The sequence below is a fragment of the Chlamydotis macqueenii genome, chromosome 9, assembly GCF_036417535.1.
Source record: "Chlamydotis macqueenii isolate bChlMac1 chromosome 9, bChlMac1.mat, whole genome shotgun sequence".
Lineage (NCBI taxonomy): Eukaryota > Metazoa > Chordata > Aves > Otidiformes > Otididae > Chlamydotis > Chlamydotis macqueenii.
The window spans coordinates 19,903,026-19,920,706 of NC_141564.1; the positions used below are offsets into that span (position 1 = coordinate 19,903,026).

The 17,681-nt window shown below is 46.4% G+C and overlaps 2 protein-coding genes across 3 annotated transcripts in view; one reads left to right on the forward strand and one right to left on the reverse strand.

The window, feature by feature from the left end:
* PIK3CA (phosphatidylinositol-4,5-bisphosphate 3-kinase catalytic subunit alpha) overlaps positions 1 to 3,700 on the reverse strand; it is a 43,152-nt gene extending 39,452 nt beyond the window's left edge. The window contains exon 1 of the mRNA XM_086754686.1: positions 3,601 to 3,700. The gene's annotated coding sequence lies outside the window, so the exon portion shown is untranslated. The remainder of the gene's footprint in view (positions 1 to 3,600) is intronic.
* A 1,959-nt stretch (positions 3,701 to 5,659) lies between these two features.
* Positions 5,660 to 16,015, forward strand: ZMAT3 (zinc finger matrin-type 3). Of its 2 annotated transcripts, XM_086754599.1 has the most exons (6): positions 5,660 to 5,743; positions 9,510 to 9,835; positions 11,412 to 11,531; positions 13,314 to 13,480; positions 13,592 to 13,692; positions 14,615 to 16,015. In XM_086754599.1, the coding sequence occupies exons 2-6, from the start codon at positions 9,566 to 9,568 to the stop codon at positions 14,824 to 14,826; spliced, it is 870 nt and encodes a 289-aa protein (XP_086610725.1). In that variant the 5' UTR covers positions 5,660 to 5,743; positions 9,510 to 9,565; the 3' UTR covers positions 14,827 to 16,015. The 2 variants fall into 2 exon arrangements, with proteins under 2 accessions (XP_086610725.1, XP_010121875.2); XM_010123573.2 differs by lacking the exon at positions 5,660 to 5,743 and having other exon boundaries at positions 9,410 to 9,835.
* Positions 16,016 to 17,681: the final 1,666 nt, after the last annotated feature.

The window sequence follows — 17,681 nt, forward strand, 5'->3', positions numbered from 1 at the left end:
CTTGTAAGATAATTATTTGCCATGACACATTCAACTTAAAGGGCAAAAGAAGATTCCCATCCAGTTTTAGTGTAAATATTTTTGTGGCCTCTTCTAGCCATAGCTACAATTTCAGACAGGCATCATCCCTTGGAGCAGCTGGATGTCTGGCTTTTTAAAAGGATGAGAAAAAACTCCTACAAGCATGGAATGCAATGCATAAAAAGCTGCAAAAACCGCAAACCCTACCTTAGCTTACATGACAAGCCACGACTCCATTTCCTCAGTTAGCCAAAGTACAAACTCTTATTCTTTCCGTAAATGTTCCCCCTCCAACTCAATCATGAACATAAAAAAGGCACATATGGCACATTTTTTTTTCCCCAACTGGGAGATCTACTAGATTTCACACATTTTTCAGTAGTGACAAAACAGTAAGTAATAAGACAAAACTTAGTTTTATAATGGTATTTTAAGACTAAACTGGAAACACCAGTTTTGCAGTATTATTCTCACTCCAGTTATAAATCATAATAATCAGTTTCCTCATTACTGTCAAAGCTTAAAAAAAGCTTCCCCTCACTGAAACACGTTTTTAAAATGTCCTGTTAAATACAACCTTTGTTAACCCTGATTAATGTACTCAACCAGGCAAAGCAAACCTACATATGATACTCATCTACAAGACGATAGTATTTCCTGCATGATTTGGAATTAATGTATCATCATTCCAATTTCTGTTCCCCCAAAACGGGCAAGAAAAGCAATTGCAACAGTTTTCTATTTGGAAGTGGCTGGTATTTATGAGGTGTTCAGATATCTGAGTATTCCTGGTACCCAGAGAATCTGCACCAGAAGTCTAGAAGCCTACATAACGAATTGACTTTTTTATGCACAAAATTTTTAAGAAAGCAGTTTTTTGCAGACTAAATGTCAGCCTTAGGCTTGTTGTCTAGTCATTTATAGATAACTAATCTCTTTCAGAGTTAAAACTATGATGATTATTAAGGTTGTCCAAAATATTACACAAGACCATGCCATTAAAAAGTACACTACACATTTGAATCTGAAGAAGAACTGTGATCAGAAAGTCCATTCCTTACCCAGTAACAACTTTTAATGGTGTGCTTTTCTTCCAATAACTGGAAACCTCTTATGATGTACTTTGTTTTGTGAGACAGTATGACGGTGAGGTGTGAAAACTTTGCTTGTCGTAGAAATCTCTACTCTAAAGCTTCCAGCAACTTTTAAAAAGTGAGTTATCCAGGAAGAACTATGCCCCATTTGCCTCCAGAAAGCAGGAATGGCCTGGTTGCCAGAGAAACGGTTAACTAAGTATCAAACTACTTTAGGACTGCTCAGCCTGGAGAAGAGAAGGCTCCGGGGAGACCTTATAGCTGTCTTCCAGTACCTCAAGGGGGCCTACAGGAAAGATGGGGAAAGGCTGTTCAGTAGGGCCTGTTGTGACAGGACGAGGGGTAATGGTTTTAAAATAGAGGGAGGTAGATACAGATTAGATATTAGGAAAAATTTTTTTACAATGGGAGTTGTAGAACACTGGAACAGGTTGCCCAGAGAGGTGGTGGATGCCCCATCCCTGGAAACGTTCAAGGCCAGGCTGGATGAGGCTCTGAGCAACATGATCTGGTTGGAGATGTCCCTTGCAGGGGGGTTGGACTGGATGACCTTTGAAGGTCCCTTCCAACTCTAACCATTCTATGACTTCCAATAAAGCACAATTGCTTTGTAAACAGCTAAGCTACACCGCCTTTCACAAAGAATACTCCAGAAAAACAAAAACAAACCACTGAGTTTCATTCTTCATACAAGTAAAGTGCAATAAGAAGGAAAACAAATTTGCCATTAACACAGTATGACAATTAGAGGCAGCTGAACAACTAAAACACCTTGGCATGGATTTGTAGGCTGGGCTTAATGTGCTTTGAAAAAACACGGAACACTCTCTCCAGGTTGCTAAGAATGGCATCAAGTTAACACCTATGAAATGCAGGGCATCTGCAGCTCTGAAGTTGTTATATTTATTGTCTTAATGAAAAAGCAGAATATTTTGTGGATTACATAAGGAATTGTGTGGTTTCATAAATTCCTCTGCAAACACTAAGAGCTTAGTCGATGTGTGGTTTGTCTACGTGATGACATTGGCTAAAATATGCTTCCAAACAACTAACCACTCTGGAAAATTTTGCCAATGTTATTGTTTGAGAATTAAGTTCTTTAGCGTGAAACTTTAAGTTCACATGGGGCTTTATTTCAGAAAGCTTGTCTAGTCAGTTCCTCACAGCAGACAAACCATTACATCCCATCATGCCAAGTACTGGAATATTCCTAGGAACTAACAGTGTTTATGCATAACAACAGGTGGACTTTGATTATTACACTGCATTATAGAACTGCAGCATGGAAGCAAGTGAAGCAACAAGTATGAGAACATCTCTATAAATTAATGGTGAGGTGGGAGATATTCAAGAATGATTCAGCTCATGATGGGAAAGTTTCTAACTTTATCCAATGTGATGAATTTGAAAGGCTGCTGTAGCTCAAAGCCGGGATGTGAGGGTACAAGCAACTAACAAAACAGAATCCAGATTTCTTCTACTAAGTACTACAAAATCCAGATTCTGAATTCAGTTTACTGCTCCTTCACGTGTTTGCTGCAGAATCCTCATAACTGACAAATTAACTCAAGCAAAGCTTTACAGTCCATACTGTCTACTTTTAGACACATACATTCCTTGTGCTTGTTCTGAATATGCATTGTTTATAAAACAACCTCTGTTCAATCACATTTTTAAAGTCAACAAGCAAAAACTACAGAGAAAAAGCAATTTACAGAGACATACCAGTAACAGCAACAGAAGTGACAGGTCTGATACCTTAATAACTTCAGGAATACCGAAAACAGCAACAAAACCCCCAAAGAAAAACAAGCAGGCAGTCTGTATTAGCTTGGTCAAAGTTTTGTTAACATTCAACCTGCTGGAAAATACACAGGTACTGGTAAGAAACAGCAGTTTCAGATTTAGCATCGATGAAAACAGATCTCTGGAGAGCATGAAATAAGATTTTACAGGTAGCACAGATGTAACACCGCTACTGTAAGTCGACTGCAGCTGGAAACAGGAGATTGTGTGCCACCGATTCACACACACACACGGTCGGAAGAGGCTCTGCTCCCAGTGTCACTACCCAGCCCAACCGCACTCCCTCGCAAGACTATATTTACAGAAAGTAGCTGTATTTCGGGGGTGGAGGAGCCGCATTCGGAAGTAACAAACCACTACGGTTTTCACTCTCCCAGGTTACGTCCCTACGAGGGCAGACCCACAAGATCCGGCGGAGGAACGCCTCGCAGCTTTCCCAGCCGAAGAAAGCCCCACCGCGGCTCTGCTCCGGCCTCCCCCCGGCCACCCCAGGGTCGCCCCCGGCTGCCGAAGCCGAGCAAGACGCCCCGCAACCCACAGAGGGCGGCGCTCCCCTCCGCCACCGCCCGGCCGCGGTGCCGGGAAGCCCCCAGCCGCCACCACCCGGAGAGCGCTGGCTGCGCCGCAAGGCAGCCGAGCGGCCCCGGCCCCGGTCCCGACCCCCGCCTCACTCACTCACCTCACAGGCGCGGCCTCCCCGCCTCCGAGCCGGCCCGCAGCCGCCGCCCCAACGGGCAGGGCTGGGCCGGGCAGCGCCCCGCAGCACTCACAAGCCCTCCAGCCGCCCCGCAGTCGCCACTGCACACCTCGGCGGGTGACCGTTCCCCCCCCCCCCCCCACCCCGAGCGCTGACGAACGCAGCACCGCTCCGATAGAGCCGCCTCCCGCACGGGCAATAACAGGAAGGGAACGGGGCCCTGACCCCGGATGGGGATGGCGCCGCCCGCCGGAAGTGGAACAGCGGCGAAGAAGGCGGAGGGGGGGAAGGCGGTGGCAGGGAGCGCGGCGAGGCGGCCGCCCCGGCCCGCTGGGGCGCCGAGGGGAGCGGCCCCGCCCGCCTCCCGCCGCCCGCGGGCCGCTCCCTCAGAGCCCCCGCTTCGGTGCTCTGCTGCCCCCTAGCGGGGAGGCGGGGCCGGTGCTCGTCCCGGCGCTGGGACCTCCGGCTTCCCCCGGGCCGGAGCTACCGGTACCGCAAGGTGACAGCAGCGGGGTGCTGCCGGTGACCTGGCTGGCAACGCGTTCTCCGGAGAATTGACGGGGTCACCCCACCCCGAGCTGGCCCCGCAGATGGTGCTTCTGTCCCGTTTATTGTCGTAAACTCGTTAACACTGCTGGCCACGCAGAGAGAAACGGGTTTGAGTGTGTCCAGCGCGCTCTGTCCCCTTTCCTTGGGTCACCAATAACATCCAAAGTTTTCTTTAAAAATTGCGCTGCTTCTGGGATCGAGTTGCTGTAAGTGACCGTAGTATTTTGTTTAAAAGAGAGCAGCCAGTGAATACCTGTACGGATGAAGAATCAAAGAGAGGTGATGTTCAAGGGACGTGCTCCCTGGTGTTCTGGGGTTTTGGGGTCTAAAATGGAGGCACTGGGCCGGTTTAGCTTGGCGAGAGCCAACAAGACGCAACAAGTGAGGATCGTACTGAGGTGGTGATGGAAAGGAGGGACAGGGATCGCCTGGGCGATTAATCAGCCAGGCCTCTCGGTTAATCGCTCTGTTTTTTTCAAGGAATATTTATCCTCTCAACAGGAGGAACAGCATAAGCGAGTTTTGGAGCCAGGTGTGAAGGCGGTGAGGGCGTTGGTGAATTCTCTTCCTTGAAACGCTGCCCTGGGGCCCGGCACGGGAGCGGATTCGCGGCCAGGCCGAGCTGCCGCAGGTGACCCCGGCTGTCGGCCTCGCAGCTCACGGCGAAACGCAGCCCAGCAGACGTGCAGCGCCCGCGGTTCCCGTGAACGTGCCGTGCTGTAAACTCCCCGTTTGCTGCTTCTGCTACATATCACCACATATGTGATAAATGAGGAGTTTTTTCTTTAAATCTCACCAAAAAAAATTTAGTATCAATGAGAGGGGCTAACCGATGGATTCCCGGTGGCTAACGGCTTCAGCTTGTAGTGGCTTCTCAGCGTTTTCCTGTTCCACCAAAATGAGAGAAAATCAACAGAAACTGTTTTGAAGCAGAGTGGCCCAACCGTACGTGGGAGGCCAGCGCTGCCGTCCGCGGTGTTTGAGGGGAAATTACCTCACTTTGGTCACAAATAGCAAGAGTAAGGTGAAGATGTGCATATATACAAACTCAGGTTACTTGCAGATTCTGCTGTCAAAAACAGAGCAAAAAGAGATTAAATAACCCCGTGCAAAATCACAACTCAGGATTTGACCAAGCAGTGAAATATGGGAAACAACTTTTCAACCGCATTTTAGCCCCTAACGCCGAGAAGCGTGATGATTTCAAGGGCGGTCGGACCTGACGAGCCAGCTGGGACCGGAGGAAAACGTGGGAGCGTCCGGTACCGTGACCGGCTCCGACGTCAGATAAAATCCCGAGGGCAGCTCTTTTCCCGGCGGCACCGGCTGAGGCACGGAAGAACAGACCCGCCCGGCAGCGCCGGTGAGCGGGCAGCGGACCCTCGGCCCCCGGCCCCGCGCAGCGCCCGCCCCGCCGCCGCCGCAGGCCCCGCCCCGCCGCGCTGCGGTCACTTCCTGCAGCTGGTGCCGGCCGTACCTGCCGGTCCCGGTCCCGGCCCTGCTGCCGCCTCGGGTACCGGTTGGAGTCGTGCGGGGGGGAAGGCCGGGGCCGCCGCTCGCAGGCCCCGCCGGCGGGGTAGGTGCCGCGGGGGCGTTGACGTAGGGCTGGGGGCGTGCGCGGCCTGGCCTCAGCGGAGGTTTTAGCGGGGTTGGGGGTCCGGCCTTGCGTATCTGTGCGGTGTTGCGGGGGGCTCGCCGTGTTCCTGCCGTGTTCAGGGGTGCTTAAGCCGCTCCGGTGATGCGGGTGGCTGTGCCTGCCTGCCCTTTCTGCTGGTTTTGCATCTGCCTTTCCAAAACCTTGAATTCTTGCCCTGGTTGCAGTTATTCCAAGGTGGTAGGTGTCAGGGCTTTTTGTCTCTTCGACTCCATCACCAAGACTGCAAGGCATGCAACTTTGCAGAAATGTCTCCTAGAATGTCAGGATTCACGCCGTGGTTTCTGATGCCCCGTTGGCATAAGAGGTGCTGAATGCCCTGTTTCTGGGTTACTAAATACGTGTGCTTGTCAGCAGAGGGTTAGTGGGCCCTGCTTCTTAAGGTGGAGTTGTGTTTGGTTTAGTTGCGCTGTCTTCGATCTCTGCAGTTATTAATGACCCTGCCTTTCAGGGTGAGTTCTGTAGGCCTTGGCAAAGTTGGGTTAAGGGATGCCAGTGTTTTGTGATACACATAGACTTGAGAAGAAATGCTTCCTGTCTCAAGGGAAAAAAAAAACAAAACACAACTTGTTCGTAATTAGTATAGATTTCTGTCACTGTTGCTAGTGGTGTCACCAGAAACTAATTCTGGTGGGAACGTGTGATGCGTAGACACCTCATTGTGGTTTACGCTTATGGCCAAGGAAAGTCACATTGTGCATGCGCCTTTGCCATCCAGCGGTGCTCAGATCTGAAGCTGTACCAGTTCCTTTTACCAGAACTGTGCTGTTGACAGCTGGGGAGTTTGCTCTCTGTTATCTGTGCTGCCAGCAGTGCCTGGGCACTGCCAGGCTCTGGCACTCAGGGCTTGGAGGCTGGGTCTCCTCCTTCAGCGCTGCCCTTGGAATGCTCCAACCTGAAAGTAGTGAGGACAGCTGCGTGCCTGTCTCCCTCGCATCCACCTGAGGACAGCTGCCACAGACTAGGAGTGGCCCGTACAGTGTGTAGGAGGAGGCATGGCTGAGATCTGAAAGATGCTGTCTTGAGGCAGTATGTCTCCTCAGCTCACCCTGGAGAGCTGCAGATCCTTACCTGGCCTCAGGCTGTGCTGTTATGAGGTTCCTCATTTACAGTGAGGGTGGTAGACCACTGGCCCAGGTTGCCCAGAGAAGTGGTGGATGCCCCATCCCTGGAAACATTCAAGGCCAGGCTGGATGGGGCTCTAAGCAACCTGATCTGGTTGGAGATGTCCCTGCTCCCTGCAGAGGGGGTGGACTAGAGGAAGGTCCCTTCCAACCCAAACTATTCTATGATTCCTTTGCTGTTTTGTAGTGTAAAGATTTTGTGGCTTCTCATGTGAAGGGAAAGGAGGAGTCAAAGATGTCCTGTTACCCTGTCCAGGAGAAGGTATCTGTAGTGACCAGCAGTGGAAGGTTAAAGGGACACATAAAATAGCCGAATTCAAGTGATTCCTTTTTTTCTTTTTTTTGTTTTTTGCTTTTAAATAATATCTGTAAGAAATAAATCAACATAACTTGAGCAATTTCAGTGATGAAAGATCACCGTGAGAATAAAATCAGAGTTGCATATGCCAGATCAAGAAGTTCTAGTTTTAAAATTGCCCATGCAGCCTTAATTTTATCTTCAGACTACTGTTTAAGAAACAGTAAATAAAATCACAATTAAATATTTTCTAAGAATATTAAGTTACATCTTTTCCCCTGTGGATGCAGAACCTGTACGCACTGTATCCTGTCTCGTATATGACAAATCCCATCCGTGACAGTCACGTATGGAAGACTTGGTGCAACAAACATTCATGCAAAATTAAGCAGATAGATCCAGATTGTCATTTACTGTAAATCTCTTTATATTGTTCTTTGAATTATTCAGCCATAGTTTACTGCCATTTTAAGGTAAGAGGCCCATTATGGCGGTGAAATGAAACTCTGAAATTGGATGGCTTGCTTACCTGCCTGAACATTGATCTAAACTGCCTTGATAGGCCTGTGTTATAATATATTTAACCATTGTGAATATGAATTTGTTCCATCCATAGTGCCACTGAAATCAATTAGACTGTCTGCAGAGTACTGCTTGAGGAAACGAAAGACAGCAAAATCTTTTTCCATGGTTCTGGTTAACCAGGAACACGTACGCTGAAAGTTGGAGAGAAGTTAGGTAACGCTACAGAATTTACACTGCTGATGGGTGATTTGTACTGTGCCATTCCTGTGTTTCCTCTTCCTTCTTTGTAGTGGATTCCATTTTTATCTTGTTTTGGTTGGCTTTCATGATACTGGTTTTGATTTTGTTTTTATAGTGACATGATGTTAGGTATAGTTCTCCTGAAGTTTCTCATAGCCTTGATGATGGAGGGCTACGTGAAAACATAAAATCTCCTGGTGGCTCTGTTACTGTCTTAAAAGCTTATCTGCAAGGCAATGTATGGTCTTTTTCTTTTCTTTTTCTTTTTTTTTTTTCCTTTCCTTTTTTTTCCTTACCTTTAGTTACTAGCAATAACTGAACTGCCTCCAATCTTGTATTATTTGGAAGTCTGTTTTTCAAGGTAAACATTTCAGAAATGCTTGCATCACTTGAGCGCTTTAGTGCCACTGATTTTCTTTTTTTATTTTAAATTATTTTTTTATTTTTCCTAATAGAACATAGACCTCTCTGGGGTGAGACTTTCAAAGGTAATAGTGTGCCTAAAAATGCAGGCATCAACTGGGATTTTCCAGAGCTTGAATGGAGCAAGGTATTTATCTCCTGCTAATTTTAGCAGATTGAAAATCCCGGAAGTTATCCCAGATAAATGCTATCTGCTTCTCCAGGTTCCTAAATGCCTTTGAAGTTAAATTCTGTTTTCAAAAGCAACTTAAGAACAACGTTCCTACTTGGCTTTTAATTTGTCTTTGCCTAATTTTGCAGAAGTGTTATTTTAAAGTGTTGATGTGGCTCACTATTTGCTTAGACAAACAACCAAAGCCCATGGCATAAATGTGCTTGCTACCAATGCAGCCTTAGCTGGAAGTGATCTGCAGAGGCCAAGATAATGCTTCTCTCTATCCCAGTGTAGCAGTGAACAGGATTTGTTATGATAAGAAGCTAATAAGACATTAACAGAAGTAGCTGTGCCTTGATTCATAATATCAATGCTTTGCATTATTCTGGGAATGTTCATCCCGGGCTTTAGATATGATTTATAAACTTTAATTAAATAAGCCTCTCAGAACCCCTTGTTGGAAATGTAAGGTTAGTTCTAAAAACCTGAAGTAATTGAGAAGTAATTGAATAAAGGTTAATTTGGGATAAGCTCTCCGTTTTGCAGAAGAAGATGATACAGCTTTAAATGTTTCATCAGTTGTAGTTAGTAAAGGAAACAGGAGAAATAGCTCGAAGTCCTTCAAGAAGACCATGGAAGGGAACCCTTGGGAGATGACTGCGTACAGCAAGGTGTGCTCACATTGTTTCTCACTCCTTGCTTTTTGTTGACTTACTTGAGAAAAGTTAACTGTAGATTATCTTTCCTCAGGAAGATCTTTGTGAATATTTGAGGGATGTATTTGTGTGTGTGTGTGTGTGTATGTATTTTATATCTACCACTTCTTAAATACTTATCTTTTAATCTGGCCCTGGCTATCTGGGATGCTATTGTTGGTGTTCCTGTTAGCGCTGCTTATTTTGCATTTGTGTCTTTCTGGTCTAGATCTGAAGAAGACTCCACTTCCTTCAGAAGTAGCATGCTCACAGTCGTCTTGGCCAATGATTCTTCTACAGCAAACAGGACTTCTTCCTCATCCTGAGAAGCCTTCATCTTTTCCTATGTCAGTGGCTACAAGGCCAAGAGCCAGCTCACCACTGTCCCCACCAAAATCTCTCGGACTGGGGCCTTCCTTTCATCACACACAAGAAGAAGAGCTTGCAAAGGTGGTGGAGCAGGACCCTGTGCTGGAAGAACTATGTAAGCCTCTGTGCTGTAAGCTTTGCAATGTCACTCTGAATTCAGCACAACAAGCCCAGGCTCATTACCAGGTAAGGAGAGTAGCAGGAGGCACGGCTTTCAGGGCTGCTGCATCTGCAGCTTGCGTAGACGTACCTGTGCCAGCGCGTACACTGCCAGTAGCATTGCTGTGGTAGCACAGGGCTAAGTGTGGGCTAACGCATGAGGACTAACTTAGCTTCTCAAGGGGGTTTTGAGTGCTTTGTTGAGGTGGCTGCACACCAGAAGCAGCATTTGAGTTAGCTCATCTGAAGCTACCTCTACACCATGTAATGGACTGGAAGCTGTGGCTAGAACTGCTCTGTAGACATATCTTCACCCTGCCTGGATTTGCTGTTTGTCCAGATGTGCTGCAGTGCTTTCATTTAAGGTGTCATCCCTGGAGCATGTTGTGAAAACTTTGCCTACAGGGACAGAGAAGTAGTACCAAAATGGCATGGGTGAAAAAGCAGACACTCATAATTTTCCTTTGTTTTATGAAATCTATTTTCCACCTGTACACTCATCCAATAAAACAGAACTTCTCATTCCACAGACATGATTTTGTAAGGCCTGGACAGATGCTTTCTGCTGGATCCAGCAGTGCAGTTAGGAAAGGGAGCTGTTGCGGTGTGCTCATAGTACTCCTGCCTCCTTCCTGAGGTTATGCACATGACTGACATGGTGGTGGGGCAATTTATGGAAACTTCCTCATCTGCTTTGGACCGCATCAGCTGAGCCAGCTCAGACCAAATGAATTTTTTTCAAGCTGGTCTGGTTGACTTGTCTGACATAGCTTAGGGACTATTTGCATATGATTCTTTGCTGAGAGATTGAATATGTCACAGTCTTATGTTACCCTGTTGTAGTAGTACCCTCTCTTACTAGTGCTGTATTTGTGTGAGATGTGGAGATAGTAACTTCCACCACTAGCAAATCCAACAGGGTGGTTGTCCGTATCTTCAGGACACCAGACCCAGGTCTCAGATTTGCTGTTAGCCCTGAAAAAAAAGGTATCATGCCTGTGAAGGGGTAGGTTGAATTAGTGTTACACTTCAGTGTCTGATTTCTGCCAAGAAGGAACAGAAGTGCATTTAAAATACATAACTTGCATTTATGTATGTGCCTTGCTGTATATCCACAATGCATATACATACTCTCATGTTGCTCTGTCAGGTTTTCAAAACACCAAAAAGAACTATAGCATGTGTTTTCCAAGAGAAAATAAAACATGAAGCAGGGTTTTTTAGATTCAATCTCATGTTTTAACCTATACTTACAACCTCATGAGAAGAAGAGTGTGTGTGTGCGCGTTCAGGCTTACCAAAAAGCTATGCAAAGCAGTTAATGTTTCATGTTTAAAATACAAAAATACTGGTTTTAAGTGAAATGGAAACAGATTAAGGAACTAATTGTAACCTTACTGATTTGAGAAAATAAGTTGAAAATGAGGCCAAATCATGCTAGGTGGTGAGGATTTTAGAGAAAAGGGGGGATGCTAGCATGTCTGTTATTACCTGAGCTGCCATCTTTATGGCCACTTTCTCATTTTGGTCTCTGAATCTTTTTTTTTCTTTCAGTGTAAGATACTATCATTAGGGCAGCAATTAATTTGGGTTCTCTTTCCAGGGTAAAAACCACAGTAAGAAACTCCGAAATTACTATGCTGCCAATAGCTGTCCGGCACCTGCCAGAATGAGTAATTCGGTTGAGCCTGCCCCACCTCAGGTTGTCTCCCTTCCAGCTCAGGTAAGGCATGGGAAGGTGACTGAGATCATGCTGCTTGCTTGTCACCTAACCCCCAGTCAGGATAACTAGACCTCACCTTTGAGGATTACTGTGGGAGTTGGGAAAGAATTTTCCTTATGGTGGCACAGGATGGTGGAAATGGCCTGTTGTGAGCTGTTTGCTTTGTTTTGAAGGCGCAGATGTTGATCTACCCTTGCAGCAGAGCATTGGGTTTGAAACGTTCTATTTCTGCATGGCAAATACTCTGATTCCTAGGTAAGCCCGATGTGCTGCTGATTATGATTATTTAAGGGCAGGTATAAAACAGCATGATTGGAGCTGGATTTGGACACGAGGGTGTGGCACCCACTGTGGGAAATCATCCCTCCATTGTGTGAGGGAAGCCTACCTGGAAAAAGTGCTTAGGTGCTCCTACACCCATTGCCCGGGGCTGTTATCCAGTTCCTCTTTTGTTGCGCCTTCTGCAGTGCTCATTCCTGTGTGTAGGGTGAACGGATGGTTCCCTCAGTGATCCAGATTAATTCTGTCTCAGGCACTTTAGAGGCAACAGGGATGAATTTTGCTGTTGCCTTCTAGAACTCATCGCTTCTGATTGTCATGGGACTTACCAGCTGACTTGGCTTTTGCATGTGACTCTGCAGGGAGCCACAGCTGGGCTGCAGAGATCGAAGCTGTGCCTGTCATTTCCCACAGCATAAGCCTCTGTTGTCTGTAGAAAAGCAAAGAGCATTTTCCGTAAGCGGCAGACTGTTATACGTGCTGTTGGAGCCAGAGGGAGTCTCAGTCCCGTGCAAATTGACTTTGTGTCTCACGGAACTGGATCGAGAGGGCGTGGGGTCCAGTCCTAGGTAGTGGGACCTGGGTGCTGTACCTGCTGAGGTATCTGATGGATTTTTTATTTTTAATGGAGAAAATGATCCATGGCAATAAAAAGACCACTCTGGGGCCATGTGAAGATTCCTGTTGTAATGCAGAAGTGAGAATTGTGTGTATTTGTCTATAAGCTTGAACAGTGTCAAAGGAGGTGTGAAAAAAACTTGGCTTGGCAAGTGCTGCAGTGACATGGCTGTATGAATGACTACTGCTGCACTGTTTACAAAGCACTTTTCTCTGGATGATATGCACTGAGGAGACATGGTTGCTGCCCCGATCAGCGTGTGGTCAGACTGTACAGGCATATCCTTCATATGGCAGGAGCTACCATGTGATGTCCTTCCTCTGAAGTCTTTTGATCCAGGTGTCCTCCTACCTGAAGGGTAAGGATCAGAGGTTTGGCAGCTCTGCTCTTGCTTTTTTTTTTTCTCTCTTAGTGTGGTCAGGGAGCTGTGTAGAGACTGGTTACTGTAGAGAGATTACATACACTGTAAATAGGAGAGAGGAGCAGCTTTACCTTTCAGTGGGTCTTCCTCTGTTGAAAGTCACTGTTCATCAGCTCCCAGAAGTCAGGAGTAGAGGAGTTAAATCATGGCTGTGAAGTAAACAAGCCTCTGTAGCTATTGCAGAGGTATAGAGTGTTTGTTCGGATTGCTTTCCTCTCCATCTGAGGCCAGGGATTTGCCTAGATCTCAAGGAATTTGCAGATTCTCCTGGAGGCTGAGGCAGGGAAAATGAAGTTCCTGTAAGAACAGTTTGGGGAGTGCTTGAGAGTCCTAATCCATACACTCTAATTCCAGCTCTCTTGCTGCCTGATGAAGATGATACTGGTCTCTGTCCCCGTGGTTCAAATATTTCAACGATTTAACCTTCTTGTGTTTCACATGCTGTCTCTCCCTTTGCTGCTAGATGGGATCCAGTAAACCAGGTGGCCGAGTGATCTTGGCCACAGAGAATGATTACTGCAAGCTTTGCGATGCCTCGTTTAGTTCTCCGGCTGTGGCACAGGCTCACTACCAAGGGAAAAATCATGCCAAACGGCTGCGTCTTGCAGAAGCACAGAATAACTCATTCTCGTAGGTATTGTTCAACTTCACGCTCAGGCTGAAAGCATGTGGCAGTGTCTCTGGCAGTCTTTTTCTCAGAAAAATCTGCATTGCAGCTGTTCATATTTGTTTAATCTTCAGGGATGCATCGGAACTAGGCAAACGGAGGGCAAGGAAAGAAGGGAATGAATATAAGATGATGCAGAACAGAAGAAATATGTATACAGTTCAGAACAACACAGGTAACTGGGAGCTTCCATCTGTTCTATAGTTGGAATAATAATGAATAACAAACAGATCTGTTTTTATTCTGTTTCTGAGGTCTGTTTTAGCAGAGACAGATTGTGAAAGGAGTTGGTCCTAGCTCTGCTGATCTTTCATGTCTGTATGTTTTTTTTCCCAGCTGCTAAAGTTGCTTTGTTTTGTCAGCCTGCTTGTTAGTTCGGTTTCTCAGTTTGTAACTTAATTTACCATCTGCCTGTCTCTAAGGCTGCTCTAAGTGGTGGCAATTTTCCTGCTTTATTTTATTGGCAGGTGGCCAGGTGCTTTGACTCCTACTGCAGTACATCAACCTGTACTTGCACTCCCATGACCAGAATGAGAGAGTGCGTTAGCCTCCCTCTAAGACCATCTGCTCCTAGAGTCGAGTCCTTCCTCAGGTGTTAGATCCTGACTTTGCCTCTTTACTATGATTTGAAGTGTGTTTTATAGTGTCCAGCCCAGCATCTGTTTCTGTTTTTCACTGTGAGTTGTATTATAAGCACGTATTAGCTGAAACCCTGTTTCCTGGTTGGTTTAATCGTGCCATTTTAACCACTGTCACGTGGAAAAGGTGAATCTTTTCAAATAAGACTTGACTCATCACTTAAATGATTAGACTCCTAATTTTCAAAGCCCTCTTGGTTCTTAACAAGACTGGGGCACTAAGCCCACTCTGTTGCTTTAGAAAATACCAGCAAGTACTGCTCCCCTATGTACTGCACTCCTGCAAATCTGGATGTCAGTGGTGAAGTCATGTAGGAAAATAAGGTTCAGACTGTAATCAGTTAAAGAAGCTAATCTTTGTCTTCTTCTTAAACATTTGTTGGACCTAACAGTTGCCACTGAGCTGCCTCTAGCTTTTCTTTCTCAGAGATAAACCAGACTTTTCTGTTGTCTCCTCAGGTCCCTACTTCAATCCCCGCTCACGCCAGAGGATTCCTCGGGATCTGGCTATGTGCGTCACTCCCAGTGGCCAGTTCTACTGCTCCATGTGCAACGCCGGGGCCAGCGAGGAGATGGAGTTCAGACAGCACTTAGAAAGCAAACAGCATAAAAGCAAGGTGTCCGAGCAGCGGTATAGGAGCGAGATGGAGAACCTAGGCTATGTACAATGACGCGCCGCCCTTGGTAGTAGTTTGCAAATAGAGCAGCTTGTCTCTCGCCTGCTGTTTGCCACATGCCCTGCTTTGTGCTCCATTTGATAGGAGTATGCTCTCGAGCTATACGTGTAACACCTGCAAACTTAATGGTATGGTTAGATTTTTTTTCTGTCATAGTTGGCAGGATGATGCTGTGCAGGACATGAAGTGTTTTTGATGTTTGTTTGCTAATTATCTAAGGCTCTTCATTGTATTGAGTGGTGGGGAGGACTTTGCCTTCTGCATGAATATGCAAAGCCCAAGAAGTGCTGGGAACTTCTGTGGTTCTACCACATGGGCGGACCATGTGCAAAGCCCACTCTCCTCTTTGCACACCACAGAGCAGTGCTCCAGAATGCCTCCCTACAGCAGACTGAATCTCTGGGCCACTTGTAAAGGAGGGGCAGGAGTGGGGCCTGTGAATTAGGTGGTGTACTTGTCCACAAATTGCTGCTTGTGGCCCCCATTACAGCCCAGAGTAAGTTCTTTCCACGTCCTTGTAGAAAGACTTTGCATACCTCTTCTCCTCAGAGGGTCTTGCCTCTTACTGCTTCCTCTGTGATGTAGATTTCATTCTGAACATCTGACATTAGATATCAGCTGACTATCCCCATTCATAAATACTATCTTCTACCATTTAACAATGAAAAAATATTCTCAATGTTGTTGGCTGGGCACCTCGGTGCACCATGGGTGTAGCTCATCTCCCTGAAGAGAGTCTATGGGGATCTCAGTGGCTTGATGGAGTGAACCGGAGAGTAAACCTGCTCGGTTGAGGTGTGCTCTGCTCTGATTCTGCCTCAGACTGAGTAGGGTTGAAAATAGGTTGAAAGGAGCTGTCAGCTGTAATTTCTTTGCATGCTGATGTGGAAGAGAGCAAGTGTTGGTCTTTGGCCTGTGGCTCTATTGCTCTGGGAGAACAGGGCTGCCTGGACCTTGGAGAACAGATATTGGTGTGTCCCACTTCCATGCCATTTCCTGGACAAAGCCCAATGGGTGTTACAGAGAAGAAGTGAAATGCTCCTTGGGACTAGAGCTACCAATATTGGATAAATTTTTTCTCTCTCTTTCTTTTCCCATCTCAGAATGGGTTTAATTCTGTTCCTTGATGTGAACGTCACTGTTTTAGGGACCATCAAAAATCCGAAGTTAGGCAGGATGTAAATGTCAGGGGTGATGATTGTTTGAGTAACAGCTTTTTGGCCATGCAGAAGGATTCGTGAAACTTGTTAAGCGACTTAGTAAGTGTAGACAAACCCAAAGGGTGAGTGTCTGTTTTGATTTTCCTTAGCAAAAGTAGAAAGCAGATAAAGAGCAGAAGTAAGGCTGAGACTTCTTTTTCTGCTCATTTGGGTAGATGTGAGGAGCTGTGATTGGAATCCGGTTCACAGTGTTTCTAAAACATTGGCTCCTGTGGCAAGTGCAACGTGTAGGTAACCTCCGTTGGACCTGATTCACCACTGTGCTGCTACAGCTGGATGCTGATCTAGCTTCTTTGACTTCAGTGGCAGGTACAGAGAGAGGGTAAAGGAGACATCATGACTTGTCTCTCACTCCTCTTCAGACACGAAGTTGAGTTAGATGCAGCCCCATTGGTTTCAGAAGCGTTTTACGAGAGATAAGTTGTACCTAGTGCATAATGTTGAAGGTAGCTCCCTCACTTCCTGTTTTTTTCCATTCTGATCTTGCCTCTTGCATTCCAGAAGGATTTTCTGCTTGCCGTAAAAAAATAAATAATGAGTAAACTAACAAAAAATCCAGATAGTTTTTATTCATCTTTCTAGTCCACCTCAAAAAGGTTTGTTGCCCTTGGCTGCTCCTCAGAGACCAAGTATTGTTATCTTTAGCTACCTGAGCACCAGGTAGCCACACAATCTTAACACAGCCTTCCTAAATCCAGGCAAGGTGAGCTCTTGCACAGTAGTCAAAAGCAACCCCTGACATCATTCCATGCTGATCCTTGCCCTGCAGATACAGGCAGTGGACATCCTCTTGATTGGGATTTCCTCCCCTCCTTTGTGCAAGGCCCAGTTAAATAAGGTTTGTGCACTGGAGCACGTTAGACGGTAAGAGAACAAGTGCCCAGATTGCAAAGCACTAACCGGGCAATTTTGACAGCCTGTGAGTCTGTTTCTTCTGTGCTTTCCTGCCCTTGGCTCTCTCTCTGTGTGGCCCCTTGCAAAAGTATCTCTTCAGCCTTTTCCCCTCGTCTTTTGCAGACAACGAAAGGCTCTGGTTTTCTCTTTGTGTTCTGTCTTTTGTTTTGCTAGTCTGACACCACTGTGCAGGGGCAGAGGGAGCTGGATGAGCCTTACTGTAGTGTGTTTCACCAGAGTGATTCCTGCATTATGGCTGAACATCCCTCCTGCTGTAAATTAAAGCGTGACATTTCCCACAGGCTGCAATTAGTAGCAGATAAACAACACTTTGTGAAACGTGAGCTGGACAAGATGCAGGTACTGGTGTTGTCTAGCTTATTGCTAGAACCAAGAAAGATTTTTGTCTGCTTTCATGTGTCTCAAAAATCAGCTGTTCACTTCTCTGGTTGGTGCTCCTAGCCCAGCAGTCTGCTTCTCATTTGGTGTTTCCAGTGACTGCTGAAGGTGTGAAAACTCAGTTTGCTCCATGTACTGTTGCCTCCTGGTAACAGCTGGTGCAGATGTGGCACAGCACACCCGTGTGCCAGTGCATTTGGGAGAGTGTGCAGGGGAGGTGCAGGGCCTGTTCCTGCGTGCTCCTCTCTGCGTGGGGCTGAGTCTGGTTTTGCAGAATGACTCGAGTCTGCCCTGAACAGAGAGGCTTGTAGCTGCTTTGCTTTTTTCAAGGGAGTA